A 15,000-nucleotide genomic window follows, 5' to 3' on the forward strand; every position below is an offset into this window, starting at 1 on the left:
ATATGTATGTATCTATGAATGTATGTATTTATGTATGTATGAATGTATATATGTCTGAATGTATGTATGTATGTATGTATGTATGTGTGTATGTATGTATGTGTGAATGTATGTATGTACGTATGAATGTATGTATGTATATATGTATGAATGTATGTATGTATATATGTATATATGAATGTGTGTGTTAATGTATGTATGTAGATTCATACGGTATTTGACAGGCACTAATTTCATCGAATTTCAAATTTCATCAGGTTTCAAATTTTGACACAAAGTCAGCAACTTCGGGTGAGGTGGAAAGGCGATTATATAAACCCCAGTGTTTAACAGGTACATATATTTTCGACCCCGAAAAGTTGGAAGGCAAAGTCGACCTCGACGGAGCTTGAACTCAGAACGAAAGCATTTTTCCCGGCGCGGCAACGATTCTTTTTCTACTCTAAGCACAAGGCCCGAAATTTGGCGGGAGAGGGCCAGTCGATTAGATCGACCCTAGTACTCAACTGGTACTTGATTAATCGATCCCCGATAGGATGAAAGGCAAAGTCGACCTCGGCGGAATTGGAACACAGAACGTGAAGACGGACGAAATACCGCTAAGCATTTCACCCGGCATGATAACGAATCTGCCAGCTCGCTGCCTTATCGAGCCCAAAAATTTTTAAGGGAAAATCAATATCTAACGGAATTTAAGTATAGACCATAAAAACACCGAAAGGCAATTTTGTTTCCTAAATTCTTTCCCATTTCTTCCAATCCACTGATAATACAGTTCTATATTTAAGAGATGAGGAATTATGTATATTATTTACATTATTTACATTTGACGGATATTTGTCCTCATCTTGTTTGTTGTTAACACAACGTTTCGGCTGATATACCCTCCAGCCTTCATCAGATGTCTTGTGGAAATTTCGAACCTGGGTTCTCATTGGAATGTAAATAATGTACAGTCATATTATGTTTCGTAATATCTGCTTTGTAAATGAGTGCACGAAAGTGGAGTGGTTTGGATCTCTCACAAAAAAAGAAGAGATAATAAACCATCGGCCTCGCAGCAAAAGGGCCGGTCCAATAACTAAAGTGAGCCAGTCAGGGAGCTCCTACTTGGTTATTTGACATGGTAGAAATGGAATAAAATCTCTCACGAGGTCTGCCTTTAATATTTATATTTATGAATATACATTGTGTTGGATACTGAAGTCCAGTGTACAAGACAATAAAAAATAACCGGACGATGGCCATTAAAACATCTTTGGGATCTTTTTTAAAACGGGGGCCACATTTTTCATTAACGAAACACTTTGAAACTTGGAACACTGGTAGAATGTGTCATATAAAACATCTTTTTCTCTTAGTCTTCTTAAAAAAAAAAGAAATCCCTAAGTTATTCCATGTTAAAGTTGTCGTATTTCTGTAATTTCAACCAATCACTGACGTCCATTCAGCCGATATACATTAAGTGCCGACTACATAAACAAACGATTCTGAAACAATTCTATCGGTGATAGGGTTAGGGTTAGGGTTAGGGTTAGGGTAAAACAGCAAATTTAAAAAGAAAAAAGCAAATAAAACGAAGAAAAAAAAAAGAAAATGAAAAAAGCAAATAAAACGAAGCTATGGCTTAATCAGCCAAAGGAGTAAATGTAAACAAATGAATACCTGTCAGTGATTGGTTGAAATTATCGAAATAAGACAATTTTTTACATGAAATAAATTCGAATACAAAAATATTTTTCTGTTCTATAACACAAAATAGATAAGTATACGAAGTTTGAAAGTCTTTCGGTACCAAAAACACTACGTAAAACATTAATGAAACATGTGGCCCCCGTTTTAAAAAAGATCCCATCTTTGTTCGGAGGTTTGATGCAGGTGACTGGATTTGGAACTAGAGGACAACTACGATGCCGACCACCACAGAAACAATCACACCAATAATATTAAATATGGCGGCTGCGAAAAAATATATAGAAATATTAGATGTGTATATTCTGTGCAGTTTCTTCATTACTCTGCGATTTAAAATTCAAACTTCCAAGCTCGCTTGAATTGATTCAAAAGTGATTGCCTTCTTTACAGTAGCTGGGCACCAGGGTACGCCACGTATATGAATAAATTTTACGTCATCGCTTCACGAAAAAAAACTGCCTCAAACTTCGATCTTCCATCTTTAAAACGTATGAATAACGGTGGTTAAGGGAATTTTTTGACATAAAGTGCATGAGCTTTTAAGACCCACCATAAACTTGGCAGGCCCCCTAATATCTGGTTTTGCATGTATAGGACGTAAACTTATTTTCTGGGACATATATTTAAGGCTTTCTTATTAACTCTCAAATATGGTACCTGTGAGAAGTGTGCATGCCCCATCAGGCTTGACTTGGGGACCCACATTACAGGAATAATGCAAGCAACAACAAAAAAAGCGTGTATTGATTGCGTCTGTCTACAGGTGGGATTTAAAACGTTGACTGCATTCTTGTATTATATTACGGTTTATCAAGTCCATACCGGCACACTTTTGTATAGATACCAAAGATGTGACGCCTATTGTACTTATTGATCGCTAGACAGGCATGAAGTTCTTTGAAATGTATATGCTACTTTGGTAAACATCTCTGATCATAAATGCTTTGGACAGACAGAAATTGTGTCAAGACGAACATTTTAACGCACCACTACATAAACAGCTAATGCACGTGTTTGCACTGCTGCATATGCATACATACATTCTCATACATATACGGTGGTGTGTATGTTTGAGTGTCTAAAAACACTCACACACTCATATATATATATATATATATATATATATATATATATATATATATATATATATATATATATATATATATATATATATATATATATATATATATATATATATATATGTATATATATATGTATATATATATATGATGTAATACTTTACTATTAGAAGTTAAAGATCACTGCTGCGCCATACATATTCATAAATGTGTACATGTAGGTCATGTATTAATGTACATATACGTGCGACGGTCTGTATGGAACTACGTGTAATTCCTTTAATCCGATATGAACGCAAGCACGCACAACCATACATATATACACATATATAACACTGTTTTCATATATGCACAGGTGTGTGTGTGTATGTGTGTGCATGTGCGTGCGTGCGTGCGTACGTATGTGCACGAATATGAGAACTATAGCTCTATATTGCTCAATAGGCAACAGCGAGTAGATAATGGAACACATATCACGCACGGGTTTGTGTGAAAATGCAAAAGACCAGCTTCCTAAGGGAGACATTTGTATATTCGTAAAGAATTTTACTTTCACAATTCATTTAAGTACGAAACAGTACATCAAGCTATTTGCTCAGTAGATGGCTTAGCGCTGGAACAAATCTTTTCATAGCTCGTCATGTATATACATATGCATGTATACATACATATAAACATACATACATACATACATGCATACATACATATATACATACATATATATATATATATACATTCATATATATACATATATATATATATACATGCATATATATATATATATATATATATATATATATATATATATATATACACATAAATATTATACGTTTACGCATGTATATATGTATATGCATATATATCATATGCATAGAGATATATGTATATATATATGTATTTATATACGCTTAAACGCACATACGTATATATACACAAACATATATACATACATAAACACACATATATATACATATATAAATACGTGTGAGTATTTCTGTATATACATATACCTATACATACATATAAATTTACAAGTATATATACATACGTGTATTTGTGTGTGTGCAGATATATATATATATATATATATATATATATATATATATATTATACTTAAGGACAATGATTTTATATATATATATATACAAATATATATATACATATATATATATATATATATGTGTGTGTGTGTGTATAGGTATATATATACATATATATATATATATATATATATATATATATATATATATATATATATATATATGCATGTATATATATATATATATATATATATATATATATATATATATATATATATATATATACATACATACATATAATCATACATACATATACGTATGCATATATGCATACGTTGATAAGTACATATACATACATATTTAATATACACGCAGGCGCTAACGAAAGATTTGTTCCAGCGCTAAGCCATCTACTAAGCAAATAGCTCGATGTACTGTTTCGTACTTAAATCATTGTGAAAATAAAATTCTTTATGAATATACAAATGTCTCCCTTAGGAAGCTCGTCTTTTGCATTGCAACATAAACCCGTGCGTGATATGTCTTGCATTATGTATTAAGAGTTAGCTATTTAAAAATATATATCTTTAGAACTGTCTATCTTTTATTTTCTTTAATATGTATTTATACAGAGAGGCGAATAACTTTTCATATAATGTATTATATTTAGTTGATGTTGACGGTAGCTTTTTGGGGGGTTTTGTTTTGTTGCTTCTCTTGCCGTTGTTGTTCTTGTAACAGTTTTTATTTTCACTGCCGTTGAGGGTTTTATTATTTTTTTTCTTCTTTATTTATTTCATTTATTTATTTTGCATGATGTTTTTATTGTTGTCGTGGTTGTTGCAGTCGTGATAGTAGTCGCATTAGTAAGTTGTGATGGTGGATGTGAAGACAAAGAATGTGAGTGTTAGTGGTCTTTGAGGGTACAGTGTGGTCTTTGTTTACGCTTGTTAGTATTCTTATACATAATGTTTTGTTTACTTTGAAAATGTATTTTTTTTCCTATGTTACTTTTATTGTAGTAGTTTTTTCGTTTTTTACTGTTGCTATTTTTGTTGTTGCAGTAGCTATGGTAATGATGGCAGTTATAACTTCTTGTCAGATTTCTTTATATTCAGGGATAGTCATCAAATAGCAGACGATTTAAACATAAATATATGTGTGTATTCTTGTTGTTCTCGATCTTAAAGGTATGTATCCATGCATATATATATATATATATATATATATGTGTGTGTGTGTGTGTGTGTGTGTGTGTGTGTGTGTGTGTGTTTGTGTGTATTAATATCGAAGAATGAGAATGAGTGCTCAACACCGCATTGTGTTTCATTTGTGGGTTAACAAAGCTACCAATGGTTTCATGCTAAGAGTTCTTCACAATTTGTGTGTGTGTGTGTGTGTGCATGCGTGCGTGCGTGCATGCGTGCGTGCGTGCGTGCATGCGTGCGTGCATGCGTGTGTTTTGGGATATATTTTAGTTTTTTTTTCTTTTGCAATCTTCAAGACCTTCATATGTTTGTTGTGTATATGTGTATGTGTTGATAAACGTGCACCTGTGCACATGCCTGTCACAGCTATACATGAGTGCATATTCCATTACTGCTTATCTGTGTATGTTCATTTGTATTTCACATGTGTATGGCTGTATGTCAAAGTTCACCGAGAAACCTCAAATGAAGAATCTCCGGAATGTTTTACATAAATATAAGTATGTATGTATGTATTATGTACATATGTATGTGCGCATATGTATCTATACACGTTTTTAGATACGTATGTATGTGTACATATATATATATATATATATATATATATATATATATATATATATATATATATATATATATATATATATATATATATATATATATACGGCTGATAATTCGCTTACCACTTGTGATGGTATTTTAATATTATCATTCCTATATAATTATTTATATGTATGTAAGTATGTATTTATCTATCTGTCTATGTATGTATGTATGAATGTATGTATGTATGTATGTATGTCTCTTCCTTTTTTTAATTATTATAAATCTTCCACTGAGCAGGGAGCCGGTTTCCAACAAAGGTACAAGGCTTCATCTTTGGGATGTAGTTAACACAGGAAAATTCACATTTGGAACTTAAGAAAAGTCTTGCATATTTTTACTGTTCCAGTCACAGATTACTCTTGTAATGTACAAATTAGCTGATCGATTTCTCTTTCTGAAAATCTCAGTTTATCCAAATTCTTCTTTAAGCATTTACTAACAAAACCTAGTGCTCCAATTATTATTGGTATGAATATGAATTCATAGTCTGGGTATAGAAGCTGGAGGTTTCGAAAGCAGTTGTCCATAGATATCCTCTTTTTCTTTGATTTTCAAAGAAATATTTATATCTACAGGGCTGCTGACCTATATGATGGTACATACCTTTGCTTCTCTGTCCCAAACAACAATATCCGACCTGTTATGTTTACATTTGACAGATGTTTTGATGAGAATATTCCACCATTATTCCTTGAGTGGTGTTTATGAATGTATTCCATAACAGAGGGATTTTCTAAGTTTATTTCTAAGTTTTTTGCAGATGGCTTTGTAAATTGTTTTAGCAACAACATCGTGCCGTGACGTCATTTTAGGATAGTACTGTGAGGACATTTTAGGACAGCTGCTAATTACATGCGTGATGTCTTCCAAAAACATAGCCTATATATGCGGTTGCACCTATGTAAACTTGTGTGTATGTTTGGATGGATGGATGGATGGATGGATGTGTATGTGTATGTGTGTGTGCAAATATATTTGTGCATGCAGAACATTGAGAATCTAACTACTGGAAGGAAAGAGGACATCACCAGTAGTCGGATGGTATCCATTTTCAACTGAGTAGACTGCAGCAACGTAAAATTAAGTGCCTTGCTCAAGGATACGACACATCTCCCGATCGAGGGACCGAACGTACGACCTTAGATCTCAATACCGTAAACGCTAGGTCACCTGCCTTCACTGGACACTAGTATGCTTCTGACAAAATATTTATGCCTGTATGCACTCTAAATGTAAACCCTATGATCGACGCCAGTACGCAACTGGTACTTAATTTATCGGCCCCGAAAGGATGAAAGCAAAGTCGACCTCGGCGGAATTTGAACTGAGAACGTAAAGACAGACGAAATACCGCTAAGCAGTTCGCCCGGCATGTTAACGATTCTGTCAGCCCGCCGCCTTCTATTTTAAATATATAATCTTTTCTACTCTATGCACAAGGCCCGAGATTTTGGGAGGAGCGGTCCAGTCTATTAGATCGACCCCAGTACGCAACTGGTACTTAATTTATCGACCCCGAAGGGATGAAAGTCAAAGTCGACCGTAACGACAGACGAAACGTCGCTAAGCATTTCGCCCGGCGTGCTAACGTTTCTTCCAGCCCGCCGCCTTAAGACGGCAAATATCTGAGAATATGAAGCAGTCGCCATAAATGTTTATATGTGTCAGTAAGTTTTTATGTATATCTGTATGCGCGTTAATAAATGTAGCTATCTAATACATACTCATATGCACTTCTACTTACATGTATACACAACAAAAATTATAGGTAATGGTCGTTTCAAGAGATGCCGGTAAATGTAATCATATTTCTAAGGCTACATTTAATGTTTCAAGTAGTTTGTAAGTAACATAAATTATGTGCATGGCGATCTTGTTAAGATATTGCAGAGAACTTAGGAATTAGATTTTAAACACGCATTTGACGGATTTCCGGATGAAAGTGTGTACATATATATATATATGTATATATATATATATATATGTGTGTGTGTGTGTGTGTGTGTGTGTGTGTGTGTGTGTGTGTACAGCTTATACATGTGACATAGACATTCATATAAATAATATGTACCATATATATATATATATATATATAGAGAGAGAGAGAGAGAGAGAGAGAGAGAGATGCATTTATATATATATGTATATATATATATATGTATGTATGTATGTATCCACTACATACAATTAAATATGTATGTGTGTGTGTATAAATATATATAATATATATGTGTGCGTGCTTATGTATGTATATATATGTATGTATTATGTATGTATGTATGTATGTATGTATGTATGTATCTGGAGTCTAACAGTGAAATGCTTAAGAAATTTGCTTTGCAATTACGAGGATTCGCGTTCAATTCCAAACTACGGAATCTTGGCCAAATACTTTTTACGTTAGCAGTGAGTCAATCCATCCTTTACGAGCAAAATTGGGTTGACCGAAACTTTTCGTAAGCCTTTCAGAGGATTGAACTTGTAGTTCACTGGTCCGGCCTTTTTATGCACTGTATTACGTTTATTCCGCTTGAGGATTAGTTAAAGATTGTATGTGTCGCTTGTTTCATGAAGTAGGTTGTCAAGTTGACCAAAATGAATGCTCCTCGTTGAAACTGACCGAGATCCATGGTGAAGGCGCGTGATCTGGTGGTTAGTGTGTTGGGTTTAAGATCATGAAGTTGTGGATTGGTACTCGAAGCCAGGAGTTGTTTGGACCTTCTGAGTTCAAATGCCGCCGAGATCGACTTTGCTTTTCATCCATTTGGGGGCCGATAAAATACGTATTAGTCATGTAATCACTATTCCCCTCCTCTAATATTTCAGGCCTTGTGCCTATAGTATAGAGGGTTATTGGTATTATCATTATTATCATTATGATTATTATTATTATTTTATGTTTGACTTTTGTTTTGCATTTGTACAAGTTGGATCCAAGTCTCACCCAGAGACCTCAAGAGACAACAAGTTAGAAGTTCATGTAGGTGTTATGCCTAGGGTACCATATATTTAGATTTGTGCAGTTTTGTTCTAGTGAATGTTTAAGAAACCATAAGAAAATTATGTGTTTGTTTTAAAATTTGAGATCACATAGACAGTATTTTACGTAGGATATGGGCAGTTCCCATGAGCACTATCTTTTGAACTTCAGCCATTTTGGGGTTTCCTGGTATCTGAGGTAGGTAGTAATCAGCCCGTTTCGCTGTCATTCCCAGGGCACCTATGACAATAGGTATTGTTTTCGTCTTCAGATTCCACATTTTGCTAATTTCTATTTCAAGATCTTTATATTTGCTCAGTTTTTGGTAGGTCTTGACAGATACGTTTATATCGATTGGGACGGTCATATCAATGAGGAGGCATGATTTTTGTCTGAAGTCTTTCAGTATGATGTCTGGCCTATTTGCGTCTATCTTTCTGTCAGTTTGAATGGTGAAGTTCCAGAGGAGTGCGATGTAATCATTTTCAAGTACTGGGGGTGGTTTGTGTTCCCACCAGTTTTTATCATGGGGAAAGTCCAGGTTTTTGCATATTATCCAGTGAATATATTGTGCAGCTCTATCATGCCTGTTGAGATACTCTGTAGGCGCAAGCAGACTGCACATGGAGACAACATGATCGATGGTCTCATTTTGTTGTTGGCATATACTACATAATGGGGAGCTGCCGTTCTTTAATATGTTGGCCTGGTAGTTCTTTGTACTTTGTAAGTAGGCATTGGTCTTGGGCTGCTATGATAAACCCCTCTGTTTCTGATTTCAAGCCAGAGGCCATTAGCCATTGATGGGTAAGGGTTTTGTCAATATCTGCATTATTCGCTCTCTTTGGGTATTTGCCATTGAGAGGTTTTCCATGCCATTTTTCAGTCATAATATCTAAGGCAGCAATTTTAGCACGGGTTTTCAAGCGCTTAGCTTTTTCTGCAGGTGTTTCTAGTTCGTCTAATTCTTGAATTTGTTGCAATTGGAATTCGCTTAGATATTCCTTTTCCTGTTTTGTTACTGAGTAAGTTGCTTTCTTGCTTTCATGTTTTAAGACAAGTTTTAGCATCCAGTCCTCAGAGTTTTTCAGATAGGTGTCTAGGCCAATTGTGGCTACCTTCATTGTTAATGCCAGCTGTAGAAGTTCTCGGTCTCCCTCTTTTCTTGGCAGATAAAGACGTTCTATATCTACCTTAGGGTGGTGCATTCTATGCATTGTCAACATCTTTCGTATTTTTCTGTCAACATTACATATTTCAGTAATTGACCAGTTAACGATATTGAAACTGTAAGTCACGACTGGTATGGCTAGAGCATTGATCGCTTCGATTCTGTTTCTCGCGTTCAGCTCTGTCTTCAGTATTGCTCTCACCCTGCGATAACATTCTCTTCTGATCCTTTCCCTCATCACTGAATGCTTGATATTGTCCCCTTCAATTACCCCTAGGTATTTGTAGCTCTCCGCTGGTTCTAACTCTTTTATGACATTTTGCTGGTCAAGGTTCACATTAGATGTTTTTGTCATTTTTCCTTTGATAAAGGTAGCTTTTGCACATTTATCAAGGCCAAATTGCATCCTGATGTCATCACTGAATTGTTTAACAATCGCTAGTAAGCCCTTGAGTTGTTGGTCATTTTTTGCAAAGAGCTTTAAATCATCCATGTAAATGAGATGATTTATATTTTTATCAAATATTTTATAACCATACCGTGCATCATTGAGCAATTTTGAGAGCGGTATTAGGGTTAGACAGAAGAGGAGTGGTGATAGTGAGTCACCCTGGAAAATGCCACATGAAATTCTTACATCTCCAGCATTTAGAGATTCATTGTCATTGTTCAACGTCAGTGTGGTTCTCCATGATCTCATACTTACAGATAAAAAGTTTCGCAGAGTAGGAGCTATTTTATACATTTCCAGACATTTCCTAATCCAGCTATGTGGTAGGCTATCAAAGGCCTTTTTATAGTCTATTCAGGCTATTGACAAGTTTTTGTGTCGCTTGTGACAATCTTCTAAGATCATCTTATTGATGAGTAGCTGATCTTTACAACCATAAGATCCACGTTTACATCCCATTTGCTCATTAGGGAATATGCTACTTTCTATTAAAAAAACTATAGGTGTACTCGGTTAGGACAGATGTTAGCGTCTTATACATTGTTGTTAAGCAGGTTATGGGTCGATAATTTTTTGGTTCGTTTGTTTCTTCATTTTTTGGAAGCAGGAATGTTAAACCATTAACTAGCCAAAAGGGCATCAAACTAGGATTTTGCAAAACATCGTTGTAAAGTTTTGTTAGCAGTTCATGGCTCTCTGGGAAGGCATTCAACCAGAAGTTAGGAATTTTATCCTTTCCTGGAGACTTCCATTTGCTTGACCTCCTGAGAGCAGATCTTATATCTTCTAGCTTGACGCCCTCCCACTTTTGCTTCTCTCAGGAGTTTAGCTCTGTAGATACTCTATCAATCCAAGGGGCCTTTCCATTGTGTGTTTTTTCTTCTGCCCAGATTTTATTCCAAAATTCTTGCACTTCTTTTGATGGGACAGACTTTATTGTTACTGGTGTTTTCCCTATCTTCCTGTAGAAATTTTGGGGGTTATTTTTTAATATGTTATTATCTCTGAAGAATCTAACACGCTTTTCATACCTTGCTATACGGGCAGCTTTAGCACATACCTTTTGCTTGATGGTTTCTATGGTGGTATCAATGTCAATTATGGTTTTCACATCATATTTTTTCTATAGTTTTGGGGGTCTTTGTAGGTTTGATACTCTTATCAAATTTAAGGTTTTTCAAACATTCTATGTCAGATCTAAGTAGCTTAATTTGGTGTTGAATGCGCTCTTGCCAAGAAGGCTTTTTGTGGGAATGTTGTCGTTTTCTAATCTTTTCACCACATAGAACCGTTGAGATTTTTGCGGATGCATAGTACAGGTGGTTGAGATCTGTAATATCAACATCATTAGCTGAAATTATATCCTTAAGTGCAAGGCGGATTTTACCAATTATTTTCAGGTTTTGGTTAGAATTGCGAATTTTGGGGAGAGTGTCGCGTTCATTCATACTGGTTTCTTTAATTTTCAGCCATTCAATCATGATTTGATTTTTTAGATCATGTAGTTCTGTTGCGTCGATTTCTGTATGACTTTCTTCATCTATTTGATTTTCACCTGCCTTAGTGTTTATGGTTGGTTCAGAGAGTATTTCACTTTGCCTATCAGTTACCTTAACTCTTTCAATCATTACTGTATTTTCATCAGCCTTGGGCTGGTTTATGATTATTTCCTCTGTAGTATCTTCTTTAGCTGCAGTTTCATTCTTTTTATCCCTTACTGCTTGTTTAATTTGGTCAATCTCTACTTCAGTTAGTAATTTTTTTTTCATAATGTTTCTTCTGACGTTGGCAAGTTTGTTACTGTATATGTAGGGTCTTACTTCAAGGTGTTTCTGTCTCCAGTTTAAGTAGGTTTGTACAGTATTAGATTTATCTGTAGGGAAATATATGGCATGGTAGAAGGCTGTAAGAACTTCTTTATTATCTTCCCTAGACCATTTTTCATTCTTTTTCTTTTGGTTATTTGATGACGAGCATGGATGGCCATCTGTTGGAATATTCCGGTTGTGGGGTACTTCCAGCTCCTGTGTGTCGGGAAGATTTGAACCAGTAGCAGATTTCTCGTCTCGGATCTGATTCATTATCCGAGTAAGTGGTCCTTTATAATCCGGTCGATGACCATTCCGGTTTGTATTTTGTTTTATTAACAGTGAGGCATAACAAGCTTCGACGTTGACGCTAGGGGACGGATCTGTCTGTTTAGGGTAAATTTTTTGAGACAACACCGTCTCCGAGCTCTCGTGACGTAGCTTCTTAAGGCTAGCATATATATATCGAGTAAGTTATTATTATTATTATTATTATTATTATTATTATTATTATTATTATTATTATTATTATTATTATCCATTCTGTCCTTTCGTCATTTCCTTCTCTCCGTTTTTGATTTCTTCGAAAGTCCCTTCTCATATCAATCTTTTTTATCATTATTATTATTATTATTATTTTAAACAAATAACATCGTATGATGATTATCTCTCAGCAATTTTTGTAGTTGTAATGTTGCTGGGGAGAAAGTAGAAGGAAAAGTCTGATATAGAATGAATTGTGGAATCACGTTTTCGGATGTTAAACATTAGTAAAAGACGTGTCGTTACCAGCAACTGTTTTGCATATATTTTTTTCTTATTTCCTTGGAAATAAGAGCGTGAGGAGAAGACCTTCGGAAACATCTGGTTAATGATAATATTTTTTGCTGTATTCAAACTGCTATTTTTAAAGTGAAAGAGAAAAATTGCATTCTAAAATATTCCTAAAAGACAAAACTAAATATACAAAATTGGCGAAGATTCCATAAATGTAATATCACGTGTCAGTGTCAAAACCAGAGATTGGCTGTTCAACCGGAAGTATAACCAAAACGCCATTTTTCTTTCCATTAATCATTATGATGACCTCATAACTAGTCTGAATAAAATTCAACCTTCGCCCTCCTTTTTCTTCCTACTTATTCTTTGCAGATTTCTTTCTTTCTCTTTATCAATATCCTTCACACTAAGGCAGCGAGCTGGCAGAAACGTTAACACGCCGGGCGAAAATGCTTAGCAGTATTTTGTCTTTTTTTATGTTCTGAGTTCAAATTCCGCCGAGGTCGACTTTGCCTTTCATCCTTTCTGGGTCGATAAATTAAGTACCAGTTGCGTACTAGGGTCGATCTAATCTACTGGCACCCTCCTCAAAAGTTTCGAGCCTTGTACCTAAAGTAGAAAAGCATATCCTTCGCACTGTTTGTTTCTTTCATTCCCTCTGCCTTTCTTTTTATATCCATCTATTTATATACACACACGTGCACACATACGGACATACATACATACACACATACATACATACATACATACATACATACATACATATAAATATGTCACATCGCTTATCTATGTATATCCTCTTCCTTCGTGGAGGCGCAATGGCCCAGTGGTTAGGGCAGCGGACTCGCGGTCATAAGATCGCGGTTTCGATTCCCAGACCGGGCGTTGTGAGTGTTTATTGAGCGAAAGCACCTAAAGCTCCACGAGGCTCCGGCAGGGGATGGTGGCGAACCCTGCTGTACTCTTCCACCACAACTTTCTCTCACTCTTACTTCCTGTTTCTGTCGTGCCTGTAATTCAAAGGGTCAGCCTTTTCACACTGTGTCACGCTGAATATCCCCGAGAACTACGTTAAGGGTACACGTGTCTGTGGAGTGCTCAGCCACTTGCACGTTAATTTCACGAGCAGGCTGTTCCGGTGATCGGATCGACTGGAACCCTCGACGTCGTAAGCGACGGAGTGCCAACAACAACTTCTTCCTTCGCAATTATCCGGCGAGTACATTTCTTTACCATTGTCAATTTTATATCATCTTAAATGTTATATTCAATAGTATTCTTCTATAAATGCAATGTCCAGAACGTAGGCCCAGCCACAATTCTTTGTTCTTTGATTTCTGTAACAGTTCTACTTCCTGGTGTGGGACTTTCTGATGTGGAACTTTCTTCCAGCCATTTCATCAAGCTTGACATCCCTATCATCCTTCTTCTTCCCCTGCTTTTTTCCCTTTCAATTTTTCCGGTCATCGCTAAATTTTCCAGGCTCTCTTTCCTCATCACATGAACATGAAATCCCGGTTACTTATCCCTTATCTCACAAAGCAGTTTCCTTTTTACCGCAACCCCGATAATCACATCTTCCTTAGAAGTGATATTCAATATTATTCTTGTTGTATCGTGTCAGATCTGTAGGAATGATTTTCGATCCGGCAAGCTGAAATTATTAGATCGAATAAATTTTATGTAACAATCTACCTCGTTTGATATTATGAAAGACGTATGGACATCTAAGACGCACTCCAATTTCAGCCGCGCAAATGCAGGCGAATCCTTTTTAGTACTTTAAAGCATGTAATATTTAAAACCACTTCGCAGTACATTACAAGACTTTACAAAAGTACCTTAGCTTTTGCAGGGAATGTTACTGTATATAAAAAGTAAGTTAGCAGTCTAGCAGAACTTGAAGCAAGGAATCACCATAGTGAAAATATCTTATATGCTTACAACGTCTGGAACGAAATTAGCAAATAGAGGGGCCAATATCGAATACAGGACTCGGATAATAGTTTGGAAAAAAGTGGAGCTTATACACGCCGAAATACGGTATTTTATTTTATAATCCTTTGTTTACGTTCTGTTTCCTTGCTATTTTATTGTTTATTTATGACTATTATGTTTGTTTACATCGTTTAGGTGTGGGGTTTGCACTTCGCAAAATAGTATCGAAGCTCAGCAGTTATAC

General features: G+C 35.5%; 1 protein-coding gene across 1 annotated transcript in view; it reads left to right on the top strand.

Moving 5' to 3' along the window:
• Positions 1 to 15,000, top strand: part of LOC106873094 (fatty acid-binding protein homolog 6) — a 59,815-nt gene that overhangs the window by 23,681 nt on the left and 21,134 nt on the right. The window contains exon 3 of the mRNA XM_089353286.1: positions 14,952 to 15,000. This exon is cut by the window's right edge and continues 127 nt beyond it. Coding sequence (XP_089209412.1) covers positions 14,952 to 15,000 — 49 coding nt within the window. The remainder of the gene's footprint in view (positions 1 to 14,951) is intronic.

The sequence above is a fragment of the Octopus bimaculoides genome, chromosome 6 (genome assembly GCF_046866305.1).
Source record: "Octopus bimaculoides isolate indiv1 chromosome 6, ASM4686630v1, whole genome shotgun sequence".
NCBI lineage: Eukaryota > Metazoa > Mollusca > Cephalopoda > Octopoda > Octopodidae > Octopus > Octopus bimaculoides.